The sequence below is a fragment of the Calliphora vicina genome, chromosome 1 (assembly GCF_958450345.1).
Source record: "Calliphora vicina chromosome 1, idCalVici1.1, whole genome shotgun sequence".
Taxonomy (NCBI): Eukaryota; Metazoa; Arthropoda; class Insecta; order Diptera; family Calliphoridae; genus Calliphora; species Calliphora vicina.
Window position 1 is genome coordinate 33788500 of NC_088780.1, and position 20150 is coordinate 33808649.

At 30.8% G+C, this 20150-nt stretch overlaps 1 protein-coding gene and 1 long non-coding RNA gene across 2 annotated transcripts in view; one reads left to right on the top strand and one right to left on the bottom strand.

Annotated features, from left to right (window-relative positions):
• LOC135948909 (uncharacterized) overlaps window positions 1–20150 on the top strand; it is a 199789-nt gene that overhangs the window by 110438 nt on the left and 69201 nt on the right. The gene's annotated exons all lie outside the window — the stretch shown is intronic.
• On the bottom strand, window positions 5336–10629 carry LOC135948839 (sodium/potassium-transporting ATPase subunit beta-1-like). Its single transcript, XM_065498294.1, has 2 exons — window positions 10495–10629; window positions 5336–6238 (listed from the first exon to the last, which is right to left on the bottom strand). The coding sequence occupies exons 1-2, from the start codon at window positions 10627–10629 to the stop codon at window positions 5336–5338; spliced, it is 1038 nt and encodes a 345-aa protein (XP_065354366.1).

Below are 20150 nucleotides of genomic sequence, written 5' to 3' on the forward strand. Positions count from 1 at the left end.
ATTTAACTTGTAGAAAACGTACACCTGATTGTTTTAGAAGAGTTTAAGAGCAGCGAGTTAAAAGAAGGTATTCGCAAGGCATTTTTGATTTCATTCGGAAAAAAAATTTTATAGAATAATTTATGTATCAATCGCAGTTCTTTAAATACCATAAATCATAGATCTCTAGCGTCATTCGTAGGTCTTCATATACAACATCATAAAATAGCATCAATTAAAGATCTTTCCACAAACTAAATTGTGAATCAATCGTAAATATTTATATAACTAAACGTAGATCTTTACTTTCACAAAAACTAAGCATCATTGGTAGATTTCCGCATTCATAAAATTTATCCTCGATCTTTATATAGACCAATTTCAGCCACAATTCTATATCTCTATTCAATTCATTTGTAGATCTGTACATTTACAAATGATAGATCATAACATTCACTAAATTTCTAGCCAATCGTTGATCTTTACGTTCATCAAATTAGTCATTGATCTTTTTGTGGGATTCATTGGTAGATTTTCACATCTACAAATTTTATAATGAATGACAGGTCAACATATTCCCCAAATTTCAAAACAATCCTAGATCTTTATATTCATCAAATTTCATATTTACCATCAATCTTCAATCATTAAATTTCAAGCCAATCGTAGACCAAAATTCAAATTAGACGTAGATTTTTAAATACCGCAAAATTTAACATCAATCGAAGATCGTTTTATACATAAAATTTGGAATGAGTTTCCTATCCTTTATGTACCCCAATTTAGGATCAATCGTAGATCTAGCATCAATTGTATACCCAAAATTTTACATTTATCGTAGATCTTTATATACTTTACAATTAGTAGTAATAGTAGATATTTTATAAACCAAATGTTGACTCAATTGAAGATCTTTGCATAAACCTAATTCAGATTTTTTATAGAACAATCATAGATCTTTAAATAGAGCAAATGTAGCCTCAATCCAAGCTCTTTATATGAATTAATTTTTGCTTCAATCGTAGGTCTTTATATGGATACATTTTGGCTTCAACAGTTGATCTTTATATAGACCAAGTTTAGCTTCAACAGTTCATCTTTATATAGACCAGTTTCAGCCTCAATCATAGATCGTTATATAGACCAATTATAGCTTCAATCGTGGGTCTTTATATGGATCAATTTTAGCTTCAACAGTTGACCTTTATATAGACCAGGCTTAGAGTTAATCCTAGAACATTTGTAGACTATTTTTGGGTCAATTGGGGGTCAATAGCTTCAATCTTTCTATAGTCCAATTTTGTTCCCAATCGTTGATCACCCGTTTCATAACTGAAAGGGCAACACTAGTTCTGTCAATAGGCATCTGTCAGTTGACTTCTGTCCAAATTTGAGCAAGCATTTAGTTTTTGTTTGACAGACATTAATAGCAGACTATCTCGTGACTTGAGGAGAAATTTGAAAAAAGTGAATTTCGTCTGCTCATTAAGCATTATTTTTTGCGGAAAAAAACATCACTCAACTAAAGCCTAGGCTTGGTAAATGCTATGGGAGATCTGCACCATAAATTTCAATGGTAAAAAAGTGGTTTACTGATTTACGTTGTGGACGTACAACCACGGAATATGCCGAACGTTGAGGTCTTTACACCCGAAACAATTGAAAAAAATCACGATATTGTGTTGACCGATCGGAGATTGCAAGTGCGAGAGACTGTGGAAGCCATAGAGATCTCATTTGGCTAATTGGTTTCAATGTTGAATGATAAATTGGGTATGAGAAAGCATTCCGCAAGATGGAATAGAGTGCTCACATGTCCAGTTTCCAAAGCAAAAATTCATGACTTAGTCCGCCCTATTCTCCGAATTTAGGCCTGAGCGAATATTTCTTGTGTCCTGAAGAAATGTCTGGAAAAAGAGAAAAAGGCACCAACAATGAAATCATCTCACAAAAAATAAATTATTTGATGACCTTGACAAATTGTATTTTTTGGAAGGGATACAAAAATTGGAGAAACGTTGGAGAAAGTGCTAGAGCTCATTGGAGACTATGTTGAAAAACAAAATACCTGTATTTCATTCAAACTTTATGGCACACCTTGGTAGATCTATATATATACCACTTTTAGCCTCAATCTTAGAGCTTTATATAGATCAAAGATCTTCTCATAGCCCTCAATCTTCGATCTTTAAATATACCAAATTCAGCCACAATCCTATTCTAAAAAAGTTTACACACTTTTAAGGCCTTCTCTCCAAGAAGTTTTAGTAGAAGCAGCAGTAGCAGCACATTAATTAATTAAAAATAAAACAACAGCAGCAAGCAGCAGTAGCAACAGCAACAGCAACAACAACAACAAAAACTGTAGAAAAGTTCAAAGATGACTTCTCTACAGCTTTAAGATGGAAGGGAGAGAACAACTTTCAAAACAGTAGCAGCAACAACAACAACCAAAAATAAACTCTGAATAAACTGAGAAGAGTAGAAAAAAAAACACACAAAAACAAATAAATAAATGCAACGGATGCAAATTGTTTTCTGTTTCTTTTTTTTTTTTTTGTAAATACAGAAAAACAAAATTTTGTTGTAGTTGTTGTAAATTTTTAGACAAAGTATGAGGCAGGGCTGGTTGGACAGGCCAAGTCAGTATTAAGAAGCAAGAAAAAGGGACCCCAAAAAAAAGAATTATAAAAAATATACAAGGAAAGAAATGTATTTAACAAATAGAAAAATATTGGGGAGTTTAATAATGAAATAAAACAAACACAACAGCAATAGCAGCAACAACAACAACAACAACAATAATATTAAAACAAATTGCATTAAAACACAAGGACTTTCAACATCTACACTCTGGCCAGTTTAAAGCGGACATTAAAAAGGAAGAAGTAGAAGGAAATGCCAGGTATGGGGAGTTTGAGAAAACAGCTACATCATGAACTCTATTATTATTCTCATTTATTTGCTTCTCCTGCATTTGTTGTTGTTGTTTTCATTAGCATCTGTAAGTGATAGCAGGGGTTTGTACTAGAGGCTGGGCAACGGAAATCCATGGAGTATATTTTCAAAAGTAAATAACAGAATTTTATGAAAGGTCTACCTTCCTTATGCGTTAGAGCAAAAACAAAACAAAGCAAACTTGCAGCAACAAAACAAAAACCAAAAAAAAAACGAACTTAATCATAAATAAAAGCTTGAGGTTTTTAATAGAGAGAAAAATGCACTTGTTATGCAATAAGCCTCCTTCACCCAACCGACTTATCCACCACTATCCACCAGCAACATTCATCATCTAACCAAAATGATTTTAATTGTTTATGAGCCTAAAGACTCTGTTTGCCCATTGCCAATGCAATTATTGTGGCATATTATTGAACAGTGGTGAGGGTGGTACGAAAAACTTCTTCAACTTCTAAGAACTATTTTCTAAAGATGAAAGAAAAGGGAAATACTTCAAAGCAAAGAACAAATATTCAAACATTTTAAGGGAGATTTTATGTTTAAGAAATTACAAGTTTTTTTTTAGATTTAAAGAAATTTCAAGTAGCCTTTTTACAAAATGAAACATCTAACTATTACGAGCTACAGCTAATTAAAAATTTAAGTTCATTTCGAGTTTAAAATGTAGAATGAAACAAAGCTGTTTTAAAATAGAAAAGCTTTTTTATTAATTTCATGAAATTTAAAAGCTTTTTATTTTTAGAAACTCTTAAGGTCAACAGTTTAGAAAAATATGTATGTTAAGGCCACAAAAGCTGTAAGGCAAAAGCTTTTTAATATGGGATAAAACTCAAAAATATGTTTATTGGAAATATAATATGAAAACAACAATAAAAAATGGTAAAAAAGCTTTTTTACTAAAAAGCTTAAATAAATAAAATTCTAATAAATTAAATAATATGAAACAAAAGCAATTTACAAACAATATAATTCAAAAGCTGGAAAATCAATAAATATCGCCAACAAAATAAAAAGGTTTTTATCAGAAAATGTTTAAATTTTAAAAAGTTGTAAAACCAATATCATTTGCAATTATAAAGCATAAAATTTAAAAGAAAATTAAAAGCCTTTTCTAAAAAATGTAAAATTTATAAATTTAAAAAGCTTACAAACCTTAATATGAAACTTCATGAATTGATGAAAAGCTTTTACTTGAGAAAAAGCTTTTTAAAATATATATTTAAAATAAAGTTAGGCTAAATATCGAAAGCTTTTAAATAGAAAACAAATTCAAAAGTTTAAATTAAAAACAATTTTCTGAAAGCTTTAACATTGGTTTCTAGCTCGAAAGCTTTAAACTGCTAGCTTATCAAAAACAAAATGTTTTATTTAAAAATATAGAATTAAAAGTTTCGATTTTCTTTAATTTTATTTTAAAAAAATTCAAAATTTTATAAAAACAACTTCATTTAAAAATTAAAAAATATTTCCTTAGAGCTCTAATGAATGTTTAATGTTTTTTTGCTCGAAAGCTTTAAGCTGCTAGTTTATCAATAACAAAAAAATGTAAAACTTAAATTCTAAAACTTAAAAGCTCTAAAAAAAAATTAAAATTTTTCATTTATTTAGCAAAGCGTTCACCAAAGCTTTTTCTTGCCAAAAAGCTCTTTAAGCCAAAACTCTTAAAATATATGTATTTATATTTATTGTATTGATATTTAAATTTCAAAAGCTTTTGAAATTCAAAACAATTCCATAAGTTTCTAATTCAAAAAGTGTTTGGTTATTTTCAAAATCTTTTGAATAGAAAAGAAAATAATGTATTAAAGTTTAAGTATAACTTAAGTATCTTGATCCAAAGCTTTAATTAAAATGGCACCATATTTTAACACAATCACAAAACTATTTCAAAATGTATTCAAATTTGCAAAAATAAAGACGATTTTGCAAAAAAATAATAAAAAGCTTTTCAAAGCTCTTAAAAACTGCCTTCAATTATTGTTTTAATGCTATCCCTGAAAAAACGAAATCATTGTTATTGAAAATAAATGTTGAAATAATAGAACGAATGCCCTTTTAAGATGTATTAAACAGAGATTGTTTAATTAATTGGTTCCATTGAATTTTTCTTAAATAACAGTGAGCTTCAGATTAGTTTATTTCGTTCATATATAATTTAAAAATATTCTGTCCGAAAGCCAACAATTTTGTTATATCTATAATACAAATATTCTATCTTATTTTCTCTTTTGCCAGCCACTGTCCTCTGTGCATTTCCGTTTTCTTTCATTGTTTTAACTTCTATTAATTCATTTTATTAAGTTTTCCTTTTTAGTTTTACTAAAAACAACAAGAATAATACAAACAATTCATTTGCAAAATAATATTCAATTTTATTTTCCATTTTTATTGTATTTCACGATTTAATTTCAAAACTAAAACGCACCAAACCCCGGCCCATTCTACCCTTTAAATCTCTAACAATATTTTTAGCCCACAGAAAGCAACGTACATGATGTTTAATATTCACAGAAATATTTTCGATTTGTACAGCTATAATGCGTTTGAAATCACTTTCATTATAAAAGGCTTTAGCATCATTAGAATTAATATAGCTTTTGGAGGCATCATAATCCACATTGGAGATTTCATAAAATCGCTGGGGATAATACAAAAACTTGAGAGCTGGCCTGGATTCACATGAAATCCATATGCGTTGCTTAAGCTCTTGTTTGGATAGGTTTTGTAAATATTCATACATTTCTTGGGGTGTGTCATGGGGCAAATCGTTAATACTCTCTATAGGTTGAGTTTTAAAGCCTATTATACGATTTATCTTGAGAAAAAAGCAAGGCTTACGTTGCCTATAGCCATAATCATGATGATTTTCACATTCCCCAAAATAATGTTGTGGAATTTTACCATATTTTTGGAGAGCTTTATTGATGTGTTCCACAATATCATCAACTTCCTCTAAGGACTGCTCATTAAACTCAATTTTCAAATAATTCTCACGAAATGTTGTGGCGGGTTCAAAACTAAATCCTGGTTGTGTTAAAAGCCATTTAGGTTGTTCATTTACAAGAGTTTTCTCAAAGACCCAATAGCACAAGAACCATAAGCAGATGATGCCACTGAAAAATATTGTATAGAAGATTATAAGTAATAGCCAATGGTGGGGAGTTCGCAATAATATGGTGCCTTTTTCCAGATTTAATATGACCTTGGTCCACGATGTTCTGTGCTGCATTCTGCCGTATTCTTCTTGATAGCGAAAACGTTTGGTTAGTTTGAAAGGTTCTTCGAACATTGTGATTAACTAGGTTTAGTTTGAAATATTTTGGTTTTAATTTTTTAATATTCTAAGGAAATTGTCAGTAAAAGTTTGAAGTAAAAGACAACTGAACTGATTCAAAACAATAGGGAAATACTCTTTTGTCAAAAACCTAAGTGCTGAGAATGTATTAGTAAAAAAAAACCATGTGAAAGCAAAAACAATACTCGTATGTGTGATTATTTTAAGTAATTTTTATACCCTACGCCACCATAATTGGGAGGGTATTATTCGTTGTCCTATAAATATTCCGATCGACTCAGAATCTGATTTTACAATGTCCTTCCATCTTGCTTGCTGGCTGGCTTTCCACGTAAATTTATGCGCAAACTACAGATCGCAACTTCGATGATATTTCGATAGCAACTGATAAAAATCAATCCATTATTTCACCTATCCCCCATACAAATGTCCTCCTGAAATATTATTATAGAGATATCAACATTTTGCTAGCTTCAAACGAATCAGTTGCATTCGCTACAGGTTCCATTTGATGGTCTGTCCTCATTTCAGCAGGTCATAGTAGATAGGGCTCCCACCAAATACAAAGCATTACCTTAGCGCCATGAATATTAGGCTTTGGTAGGGCTTCACGTGCGATCTCTTACACTTCGGATTATCGTAATGGATACATTTTTGATCACAAGTAATGATTCGGTGCAAAAATGATTTTCTCTTATAGCGATAAAGCATTATTTCTGACATGCAAAATTGTCTTTCATGGTATCTTGGCTTCAATTCGTATGATATCCAATTTTCCTGCTTTTGGATGAATCCTGCTGCTCCCAATGATTTTGCAAGCTCTGGTTCAGTTTGACAATAATCTTCATGAAGTAATGCCTCCACTTCTGGCCTGATAGATATATGTGTCAAAATCACCACTTCTGAACCTCACAAACCATCTTTCGCACGTTGAAACCGATGGAACACATTCCACATAAGCTATAGCAAATATAACAGTTTTTTATGTTTCAAAACTTCTCACAATACCTTAAACGAGCTTTTTTCATGAGCTTTCGTATCCAGTTTCGAGTTTATTAAATAAACATTTTGATTTTAAAACCCCTGCCATCGTTATTCTCCATTACATCTCCACTTGCATCTTTTTATTACAAATCTTAAGGCTCTTATTGCATTTTAATCCTTTTGGGAATTTTTCCTTATAAAAAATTAATCTATTTTTTTTACACCGAAAAAATGCACCCCTCCCCCAAAACAGCTGATAGGTCTTCTTTCATATCTAAAATATTATGAGAACGAGTAGAGTACTCCAGAGGCAAAATGTAATTATAAACTCGAAAACGAAATGAAATATCAAGCGAAACGAAATACGAAATACTTGCAGTACCAACCAACAACGATGACGAGCAAGAAATGCAATCAACAACAAAAATAAGTTTGCATTTTGAAGACTCAAACCCCCCAAAAATACCAAACAACTTAAATAACCTCAAAAAAAAATCATCACAACAGAAAAAAGCTAAAAAAAACCAAAAAGAATATATAAATGTCTGAAGTAGAACATTGACAATGCAGTAAATGCAGTTCATTTTTTTTTTTTTGAAGCAAAAAACAATGAATGCATTTGGCAAAAACAGTACAAACAAATACTAGCACTCACAAGTAAACAAATCCATAGATATATTATGAAAATGTCTATATAGAAGTTCAGCTACGTACAAGGATAATGGCCAGCAGAAATTGCATATAGAATATACACCAAGTACCAGGAGTTTGTTGCAACAAATCAAACACACCAAAAAAAAAATTAAAGTTAAGCAGTTAAAAGGAAGGAGTAGATAAGTAATCCAAACGCAAAAAAACACACAAATGCCAGTTTACCATGAATCCATATAGACAAAAACGAAAAAAGTATAATTTTTTTTTTATTTATATTGAAATGCACAAGATTGCATGTGCATGCCGAGAAAAAAAACCAACTCAGCTCACAACCAAATCAAACGCAGTTTATATGCATTTTACAGGGAAATCTTGGTATAACGAACGATATGTTGCCAGGCCTATTTGTTAAATCGAAAAATTCCTTATATCGAGATGTATTACTCAATCTTTTGTAGTTTTTATTAAGGACTGAGATCGAAAAAATCTTAAAATACATAAATGTTAATAAAAAACAATTAAGGCTGTATCGAATCTTATATACCCTTCACCAACTTATACTTCAAAATAAAAATTTTAAATATTTTTAATATTTCCATAGTTTTTTGTTTTTATGGAAAAAAATTTTTTTCCGAATTATTTTTTAAAATTTATTAAATTTAAAAAAAAAAATTTTTAAATTTTATAAATTTTTTTTTTTTGGTTTTTCAATTTTTTTTTAAATATTTAGCTAAACAATAATTTTGATGAAAAAAAACTCGGGTTAAAAAATTGTTTAACCCGAATGGGTAAAAAACCATTGTAGGTCCAACTTACTTATATACGTCGTTGCAAAGGTCTTTGAAATATCTATTATCAGATATCCATATTGTCTATACTAATGACTTAGTAATCCAGATATAGGTAAAAAATAGGTCAAAAATCGAGATTTTATAGCAACCGAGCCGGAAGAATTCCTGAGATATTGATGTATGAATCGTGTATGTAAGTTATTTGGGGGCTTCGGAAAGTTGATTTCAACAGACAGACATACAGACAGACGGACATGGCTTAATCGACTCCGCTATCTATAAGGATCCAGAATATACATAAAGGGTTGTATCCTTCCATTACGGTTTTTATAGTGCTTCCTGTCACTGTTTTCGAACTGGTAGTCCATCGCCATTTAAAATCTACCACACTTTTGGACACCTTTTTTTGTGCTCTTCAATTCTCTTTTAATAAGAGCCCAATATCTCTCCACAGGCCTTAGCTAGAGGCAGTTTGGAGGATTTGCCTCTCTTGGTACAAATACCACATTATTGTTCTTGTACCACTCAAGCCCTTGCTTACCATAGTTACAGGATAACAAATCTGGCCAAAACTAAGAAGTCTTATGAATGGAAGCCTCCTCTTTTGTAAACATTCTTTGAAGAAAATTTCTGTATTTATAGAGCTTTTTGTAACAAATGTTTGGCTTCACAGAGAAAACAGATTCGTGATAGCAACCGAATTTGTTGTCAATCGAATGACTCGGTAGCACACGTAGAATTTTTCGGTTCTATCAACAGAAAGTCAGTTGACAAAGAAGAATTTCGTTTGAAGAAACCAAAATTTTGTTACCCTTTTTAAAATATTGTAGCCAATAAAATTCGATCACTAATGCAGAATCATTCGATTGGCAACAAATTCGGTTGCTATCACGAATCTGTTTTATCTGTGTTCTTTTGCCGCAACTGCATATTGCTAGCCAAGAACTTTTTGGGAAATTTTTCTGCTTTTGGGTCCTAAACATTTCTACAATATTTACTCGAGCATTAGCAACATAAAAATATTGACCCGGAAGCTGCGAAACATTTTCCAGAACATACGTTTTGTCATCCATTATGCAGCAGGTATATTTTTGTCCTTGCTCTGCTTTTGGCCTCTAAATTTTTAGCAGAGTTCCTGTCAGGAACTTTTTGAGCCTTGTATGTTTTTAAACCTGCATTGGCTTTAACTTTTCGTAGCAAATAGTCCGAGTACTACTGCTTTCCTACGGGATGTGTTGGGAGCTCTTTTGAAAATGCTTTCTATTTATTGGCTTTAGAAACATCATGTGGAACATTCATTCTACCTGAACCAGGCATTCTATCAATGGACAAGTCTCCCGATACTGTTTAATAACATTGGAATCAGTTTGACGGATCCTTTGATTGTTTGGCCAACTTTTTGTAGGAACAAGTTGGGTTTTGTTGAAAATATTTAATAATTGTTAAGATTAACTACCTGCTGTGTTAAAGTTTTTTCGATCTCACTCCTTAATTTTTCTGGGGGAGGCTGACTTGGGATTAAATATTAATAAAGCTTTAATTGGTAGGAATTTGGTTTCTTAAAAATATTCTTTCATTAAAAATAACATTTGAATGAATATCCTTTTTTCCTCTATTACTTACCCCTCTTGGGAGCATATGACTTCCACAAAGCATCGACATCTTACACGATTTGTTCCCGTTGTTTTTGCGTCTTGCCATATAAGATTGCACTGTCATAGTTCTTGGAATATCGGGCGTCTCCATGTATTCTTTGGTCGATATATTGGGTGTTTTTTCCCTTAATCTCTCTTGGGATCATATGGCTTCCACAAATCATCTCCAACTTACACGATTTGTTGCAGTTGTTTTCGAGTCTTCCCATGTAAAATTACACTGTCCTAGATCTTGGAGTATCGTTTGTCTCCATGTATTCTTTGGCCAAACACGGCTTCTTGAACCTTGAGGGTTCCACCCTATCGCCATCCTTGTTATAATGCAAGAATTCTTCGTGATAGTAAGGCCGATCCATCTCCATTACCTACGTTTTATTTGTGTTGGTATGCGATCCTCGTTAGTAAGGTTCCAGAGATCCGTGAGGTTGATGTTGTTAGGCCAGAATATTCTGCATATGATTCTGAGGCACTTGTTAATGAACACCTGTAGTTTTTGCGTGATGATGTTCGATACTAAACAAGTTTCACTTCCGAACAACACAGTACACTTTACACATGCGTTCTATATTCTAAGCTTGCTTCGGCTGAATATATATGAGTTTCTCCATACTGGTTGTAGTCTTCAGAATGGCGCTGTCGCTATATAGAGCCTGTTATTTATGTCTGTTTCAGCGCCGCCATTCCTTGATACTGTACTGCACAGATAGCAGAAGCCATAAAGAATAGACATAGAACGGAAACTCTCCTTAAAAAGACCTAACTCAGTTGTCAGAGAATGTATTAGTAGAAAAAAAAAACTACGTGAAAACATAAACAACACTCGTATGTGTGATTATTTTGAGTAATTTTTTTGTTTGAGCTTATTTCTAATTTCCGCTCAATATTTCTCTATGGCAGAAGCTTTCTACATATTCGACTGGTTGGCCTTGAAGCATGATGTTATCGGTGCTAACGTTGTTGATTCTCATAGCTTTGGTTTTCTTGATATTTTTATCTAGTCCAACATTGCATGCTAATCATTCCAAATTAGAATTATTTTAATGAAGATAATTTATATCAACACTTTGTTAGGAAACGAAAAGATATGTTCCAGATATTTTAGTGCAAACTAAAATGGTTAGTCTATATATCTTTATTACAGATTTTCGTTAAAGTGCGATTCGTTATACCAGGCTTGTACTGTATTTCACATATGCTTTTTAAGTAGCAGTAGAGTGGTTATAGAAAAAACAAACACTTTTTCTATATAAATCAAAAATATTTAAATGCAAAAAAATTTTAGTAAAGGATTTGTATTGTATGTGAACAATAAAAAAAATTCACAAGTTCTTGCATTATTTCTATATTATTTACAATTTTACAATTCAAAATGTCTACTTCTGCCACCTACCACCACTACTCCTTAGACACTATTATTGCCATTATTAGTACTTATCTGTATTAGCAGACCATAAGCTAACTTAATATATAGTAATGTTTTAGAAAACGGGGCCCAGTCAGGGCCCAATATGAACATGAGTACGAAATATGTTCGTATATGAATTGAAAGCAAACAGCCTAGTTACATAGACCTATTAAATCGCTCAAATTGTTTAATAATGAAGCTTTTCATAGAACATCAAATAAAACCATTCGGCATGGTAAGATTTGGTTACAAACCACTTACGATCTTTGATAGTCCAGCACACTATCGAATAGTCTAGCGGCTATTTTCCTTTGTCTACATATGATGGCCTTTATAAATCTATGTATTTGCATGAATCCAGTATACAGTCAGCAAAGTAACTAAATCCTTCAGTCATTCGTATGGATTAACTTCATGAGATACTGATCGATAGCATAATTCCTGCTAAATATTCAAAATACTGTATTACATCAGCTGGAAAGCTGTTCGAAACCTCCACTATGCAGGAGAGCCATTTAATACAAACCTACCTTTTCTTAAAAAAGCTCAATATCTTACAAATTCTTTAAAAAGATCCTATCTTCCGAAAAACTTCTGGTTATAAAATTTCCTTTTTCTACATTTTCCTACAATGTGCTTTAATACAAAAATATCCTTTCTTACAAAAGTACTCTTTTTACAAAAGTACTTTTTTTACAAAAGTACTTTTTTTTACAAAAGTACTCTTTTTACAAAAGTACTCTTTTTACAAAAGTACTCTTTTTTACAAAAGCACACTTTCTTAAGATGACAAAGATGCTTCCGAATGTATCTTTTTCAAAAATACATGTTCTTGCAAAAGCATATTTTCTAAAAATAGTACTTTTGCAAGGAAAAAAGTACTTTTTCTTTCAAAAGTATTTTCAACATTAACAACCTTTTCTATCATACATTTTCTTGCAAAAGTTTTTTTTTTTCTAAAAAAGTACCTTTTCTTTCTAAAGTATTTTCAACATTAACAACCTTTTCTATCAAAAATACATTTTCTTGCTAAAGTATATTTTCTAAAAAAAAAAGTACTTTTTCTTTCCATATTTTCGTATTAAAGTACCCTTGTTTCTTAATCCTTTTTAAATAAAACAATTTTTCATTAAAAGTATTCTTTCCTAAAACACATTGCTCTTTCTATAAAAATAGGCCACAAAAATCCTGCAGTACCTCCACTTATTTATTGGCCTGCATATAAGTAGCCGCAGAACAAAAGGTACTTTTTTGAAAATTTAAAAATTTTGGGAAATTGATTTTTTCTAAAAGATTTCAACCCAAATATTATAAAAATACCAAAAAACAATTTGTAAAAAAATTCGAAAAAAGTACCTTTTGTTCTGCGGCTCCTCACACGTTGTAGCTTATGTAAAAGATACTTATGTAAAAGTATATACGTTTATATGTTGACTACTTTGACTTTTGTAAGCTTATTTTTGATTCATGTGAATACTCAATGAATGTAGTTGTTTTGTGTTACAAAACTTTGATTTACAAAAAAACAAAAAGGATATAAATTTTTTCTACTACTACAACTACACATTTTTTAAGTAATAAAAACACAACAACAGCCACAATAACTGCAAACAAAAATAAGTGCAATTGCAATATTGGCTGCAATGCGGATTTAATGCATCTTTTGCTAATAAAACACTCACTCATCCACTTGCAAATAAATATACACACTTTTAGACTTATGAAACACTTCGGCGCAAAAAAAAATAGAAAAAACCAACAGTAGATGTAAAATATTTAAACACATATGTCCCCAGCAGTTCTAGGAGACAGTCCCGAACTAGTGATTTTACCCATCATTTAGGGTGGGAACTAGTTACATAACTAGTTACGTGTCCAGCTATTTTAGTCCTAAGCAGGGGGGTCCTTTGACCTTTTTCGATTACAATAAGACTGCTCAATAACTGGTCCAAAGTAGACAATGCATTGAATTCATATACTAGTTACATAGCGTCAGTTACTTTACTAGCTACCTAACTGGTTACTTAATCAGCTACAAAGCTAGTTATTTGAACATGTACGGGTACTAATTGACCACAAATATTGATTTAAAAAGACATATCACAGACAGTCCAATAAACGATTTCTTGTAAACAAAACCTCCTCCGACAACTATCCAATAGATTGCTTCTGGTGGCAAAAATATCTACTTTCTAAAGTGCAGTTAAAAATAAATATTTAAAGTGACTTCCCTATAGTTTACTAAGAGACACTAAAGTGACTTGTGATATCAGAATACTTAAAAATAAACTGTATGAGAATTATATCAACACAAATTGTTTAAAAACCTGTTTGTACGATTTACTCACAAAACGTTTAAAATGACTACACTCTAGTTTACTGAGAGACTCTTAACAGCCAACTGACTTCATGCTAGATTACCTGGGGTGAATAAAGTAACCAATTGTCTTCTCTCTGCACTAGAAAGAGCACATACGTGTCAAATTACCCAAAATATATATTGGAGTCAGACATTAGTGACAATTACTGTCTATTAGGCATACATTAAATACTTGCTTAACTGCTAGGATGTTTGTATCCTTATTTGTAATGATTTGTTTGTTTGAATTTATTTGTACAGATATAAAACCTAAAAAATTAAACTTTTTTTATAACACTACTATACAAAAGAAAATTTGAAAAGGACTCCCTGAGCAAAACATCTTTTTTTGTATAATTTTGGGTGGCTGATCACAAATATATAAAAAATAAACATTAAAATCGTAAGAGCCATTTTCGAGATATTTTCACTTTTAGGTTTTCACTAAAAACCCTGAAAACTTGAAAGTTATCTTAAAGTTTTAAAGACTATTTATGGATTCAAAATTTACGGAAGTTAAACTCTTAACTTAGTACAATTTGTTATTTTAATATTTAAGCATGTTCTGCAGGATAATGCAAAAAATTCAAAAGATCTTGAAGATGTTTGACATATTTGTGATCACGCACCCAAAATTTTACAGAAAATATGATTTTCCCGAGAAACCATTATTGGCTGTCGAGTAGAGTAATTTCCTTTTTTCATTTTTCAAATATGGTACTTTTATTACAATCAGATTTTCGGTTCACGAGATATAGCCCTTCAAAGTTGACTGATTTTCAGTTTTCAAAAAAAACAGACCATTTTTAGGTAATTTTGTCGGACTTCAGATACAATATCTCAAAAACTAGGCAACGGATCGCGATTATTTTTGATTCCATTGATAGAAAAAAAAATTGTACTGTTTGCTTTGCATTTGTCCAGGTAAATCCATATTTACCAACTTTTATTTAAAAAAGGAGTAGAAATACTATTTTAAAAAAAAGGAGTAGAAATTATACTTTTTTTAAAAAAAAGGAGTAGAAATACTACTTTTTTTAAAAAAAAGGAGTAGAAATATTACTTATTTTATAAAATATGAGTAGAAATACAACTTTTTTAAAAAAAGTAGTAGAAATACTACTGTTTTGAAAAAGGAGTAGAAATACTACTTATTATGAAAAAGGAATACTACTTTTTAAAAAAAAAGGATTAGAAACACTAAAAAAGGGTAGAAAACTACTTTAAAAAAAAAAAAAGGTAGAAATACTACTTTTTTTAAGAATGGAGTAGAAATACTACTTTTTTTTTAAAAAAAGGAGTAAAAATACTACTTTTTTGAAAAAGTAGTACAAATACTACTTTTGAGTAGAAATACTACTTTTTTAAAAAAAGGAGTAGAAATACTACTTTTTTAAAAAAGGAGTAGAAATACTACTTTTTTGAAAAAGGTGTAGAAATACTACTTATTATGAAAAAGGAGTAGAAATACTACTTTTTTTTAAAATACTACTTTTTTAAAAAAGGAGTAGAAAATACTTTTTTAAAAAAATGAGTCGAAATACTACTTTAATAAAAAATAAAAGGATTAGAAATACTACTTTTTTTAAAAAAAGGAGTAGAAATACTACTTTTTTTAAAAAAAAGAGTATAAATACTAAAAAAAAGGGCAGAAAACTACTTTAAAAAAAAAAAAAAATACTACTACTTTTTTTAAAAAATTAGTAGAAATACTAAGGAGTAGAAATACTACTTTTTTTTAAAAAAAAGGAGTAAAAATACTACTTTTTTGAAAACGGAGTACAAATACTACTTTTGAGTAGAAATACTAATTTTTTTGAAAAAGGAGTACAAATACTACTTTTTTTAAAAAAGGAGTACAAATACTACTTTTTTTAAAAAAGGAGTATTTTTTTAAAAAAATATTTTTTTTAAATTTCTTCTGGAACATTTTACAAAAAATTAAAAAAATAATTTTTAAAAAAATAAAATTTTAATTTTTTCTGGAATAATTTTAAATCACAAAAAGAAACGTAAAAATTCAAAAATTTTAAAAAATATTTTATTTAACTTCCACTAAAATTGATTTTTCCATAAATTTCAACTTTAATAACCCATAAGTAGGTACCTCCAAGGCATAGAACCCTATTCAAACACTCATTTCATAGGCTGATCAATTATCTATCATATGTCTTTTAATTTTTTTGACTGTCTCATTTGCTTCAAAAGTTATGATTTTTGCAACGAAAAACTCAAATGGCGCCACTGTGCCACATTACAATGCATGATATTGTGCATTGAATGCGTTTTTTTTTTTGTACATATTTAGATTCTTTCTAATATTTACTAAATATCCTTTTTTGGGGGGCTTTGTTATTATTGTTGCTGCTGCAAGTCAATCATTAAAAGGCCTAAAGTCCTTATTACAAACATCTATATGAATTAAAAACAAAATCAAATCCATTTCTATAGATGCAGGCAGATACAAAGGAAAAATTATGGATAAGGAACCTAGTTTATATGTACGTATGTATCCACAAGTTTAGAGACATCAACAACCACAACAACACTAAAAAAAAACAGAAAAGTTGCAGTTTTTTATTTCAATAGATTTGGTATTTTTTTGGCTAAGAGTTGCACTTGCAACCAACCACCCGCAAACATACCCGCACACACATATACAGCTACATACTTAAAAACTTTGTTGCAACACATTTTTTCATTGTCTGCCTCAATCACTTAATCTTATATGCATATGAGGCATGTTGTGGAGTGTGTGTGTGTGCGTTTGTTGTGCCTATATGCAACCAAATATCTACATTATTTTGAAAGTGCATTTCATTTCCATTAGTGTGTGGGTGTTACAAAACAAAAAGGATGAAATTTATCCTTTTTTGTTACAGTTGGCAAATTTTTTGTTGTCTTTTTTTTTTTGTTTCGCATAAGTTTTCAATTAAAAGGAATTGCTTTTTACCACTCTCAGCTTTATGATTTATAATTTCAATATGTCAGGGTTTGAGTTTTTTTTTATAAATATGTATGTAAATACCCAGCAGTTTAACAAGTAGTCAAAGTATCCCTAAGAGGCAGTAATTGTCACTAATGTCTGATCACTAGGCTGACTCCGACCGTTATATTATACATAGTACAAACAGAAATTAATTGGTTACTTTATACATCCTAGGTAATCTATTGTGAAGACAATTGTCACTTAAGTGTCTCTAAATAATCTGGAGTGTAGTCACTTTAAATGCTTATTTTGTATTGCACTTTAGAAAGTAGTTATTTTACCCATCAGTATTGATATACTGTTTACAAGCAGTAGGTTACTGGACTGTTTCGTAGTAGTGTTTCTAATTGACTTTTTAAGGTCAATGAGCTTCCCCTTAGGACACTTACTTGTTAAAATTACTAGTTATATAGTTAATCCAGTAACCAATTAGGTAGTTAGTAAGGTAACTGACTCTATGTAACCGGTATTTAAATCCAATGCATTGACTACTTCGGACTAGGGTCAAGGACAATCTCATTTTAAAATCATTAGTTCGTGACAGTCATCCAGAACTGCTGGGTATGTACTAAATCTGCATGCCTTTTATGTATCAGTGTTTGTATTTTTGGTAGCCTTGTTTTGTATTTTTCGTTAGCATCTACACTTGTATTGTGCTTATTAATCATGTGTGTGGTTTTTTTTTCTAAATCTAAGGATTAGTGCATCTCAAAAAATTATAGCAAACAGCAGTTTATGTATGCAGTGTCGTTAGTTTATAAGCTTTTTTTGACGTGGCATACAATTTGAAAATGTTGCTAAAGCAATATCTTTAATTATCTCAAGTTTTTTTGCAATATGTAGTTTGAATGATTTAATTAGTACATATTTTGTATTACTATGAAATTTAGAAAGATCCATAGAAAAGCGCTGAAATGTTAATGGACAGCAGATTCCAAAAAATACCGTATTTATGATCGAGTAGTTCAAATATTGCTTAAATAATAGCACCACAAAATCGGAAGTTTTTGCTTGTGCCGAAATGTCGTAGTTGGAAAATTTTGAAGTCATTTCAGTACTATTTTTTTTTCAGACTTTGATCGAATGTCATGACATTTATGACATGTCATAAGGTTTGTTATATGGAAGACGAAGTAATAAAAAAAACTAGGAAATAATAAAATTTTTACGAAACGTTTTTATATATGGGGGATTTTATGTAAAGTGAACCAACTTTTTAAATCGATGTCATCCGATCGGGATGAAATATGCATCAAGGTTAGTTCTATTGGATAGTAATTCAACAATTTTTCAACAAGATCGGTGGAGATCTCTTTCAGTTATAGGGGGGTCAGACGCATTTATTGCTTGTGTATTGGGACATGTATTCGATACATATGGAATTCCACGTGTATGTCAAAATTCACGTTATACATACGATTCATAATTTCCACGTTCAAACGTACATATGTAATTGTATGTGACATAACCTCTATTAGTTTATATGTTTGTTGTTTTTAACAATATATTTATTTAAAACATTTTTAAATCACAATAAATATATTTACTGCAATGAAACTTATTTTGTTATGATTTTTCTTTACTCATTACTCTTTTTTGTTTTGTTTTTTTTATTTTGCACTCATACACTGTTGTATTTCAAAATACAACACTGTTATACACACGAAAATAGAACATGCTCTAATTGCCAAAAATGTCACGAGTAATACACATGTATTTTACATACACAAAGTTTCATATGGATCACACGGTATGTATATGTTTACATATGGAAAAATCTCCCAATACAGTGCACAAAACACAAACAATACATGCCCCCTTTTAGAGGGTATCAAAATTTGACATTTTGGCCAAACAGGTATTTTATCTCAACAATGTAACTTAATACCTATTGTTCTTACCAAAATGTGTCCCAAATAATTTAGATAGCTACTTCTTCAATCTTTCGAAAAAAAAAATGAAATTTTTTTTCCAAAATCAAATTTTGACGCTTTTTTCAAATATTTCGATAAAATTTGGTACATATAATTTTTTCGGCCCAAGGACGGAGCCTATTGAAAATGGCTGTAATCGGTCCATTATTTCACCTAGCCCCCATACAAATGTCCTCCCGAAATTGAACTTTATCGGTCATAAATGTTTAATTTATATAGGTATCTACACAAATTTTGCTCCAAATAAGTTTTATATATACGGAATTCATGACACCAAATTTGATTATGATCGGTCCATAATTTGTCATAGCTCCCATATAAGACCCGCTTCCGAAAGTTACTTTAACGTGCATAACCCAGCAGTTAAGCAAGTAGTCAATGTATCCCTTAAAGACAGTAATTGTCACAAATGTCTTATCTCTTGGCTGACACCATTTTATATATTTTGGTCATTTGACACGTGTGTGCACTTTGTAGTGCAGAGAGAAGACAATTGGTTACTCTATGCATCCCAAGTAATCTAGCGTGAAGACAATTGTCACTTAAGTGTCTCTAAGTAATCTAGAGTGTAGTCACTTTAAACGTTTTGTGAGTAATTCGTACAAACTGTTTTTTTACAAATCGTGTTAATATAATTCTCATACAGTTTATTTTTATTTTTGCATAAGTGTACTGATATCCCATGTAACATAGCATGAAGTCAATAGTCACTTTAGTGTCTCTTAGTAACCTATGGTGAAGTCACTTCAAACTTTTTTTTGTACGGCACTTTATTTTACCCACCAGAAGCGTTGACTACTTTCGATCAGCTATCCGATAGTCACATTGTAATCAAAAGGGTCAATTGACCCCCTGCTTAGGATATACACGTGTTAAAATAACTAGTCAAGTAGCTGATCAAGTAACCAGTTACAAAGCTAGCAAGGTAACTGACGCTATGTAACCAATGTGTGAATCCAATGCGTTGCCTACTTTGGACCAGCTATTAGACAGTCCCATTGTAATCAAAAAGAGACAATTGACCCTGTGCCTAGGACATGCCCGTGTTAAAATGACTAGTCACGTGGCTATTGAAGTAACTAGCTCCCACCCAAAATGATGGGTAAAATCACTAGTTCGGTACTGTCTCCTAGAACTGCTGGGA

Bases quoted from the DNA above. Each gene is read 5' to 3' on its own strand.
- LOC135948839 (XM_065498294.1), bottom strand. From the start codon at position 10,629: ATGGCGATAGGGTGGAACCCTCAAGGTTCAAGAAGCCGTGTTTGGCCA. The intron at 6,239-10,494 runs GTAAGTTGGAGA...AACTAAACCTAG, and splicing joins AAACAACTGCAACAAATCGT to TTAATCACAATGTTCGAAGA.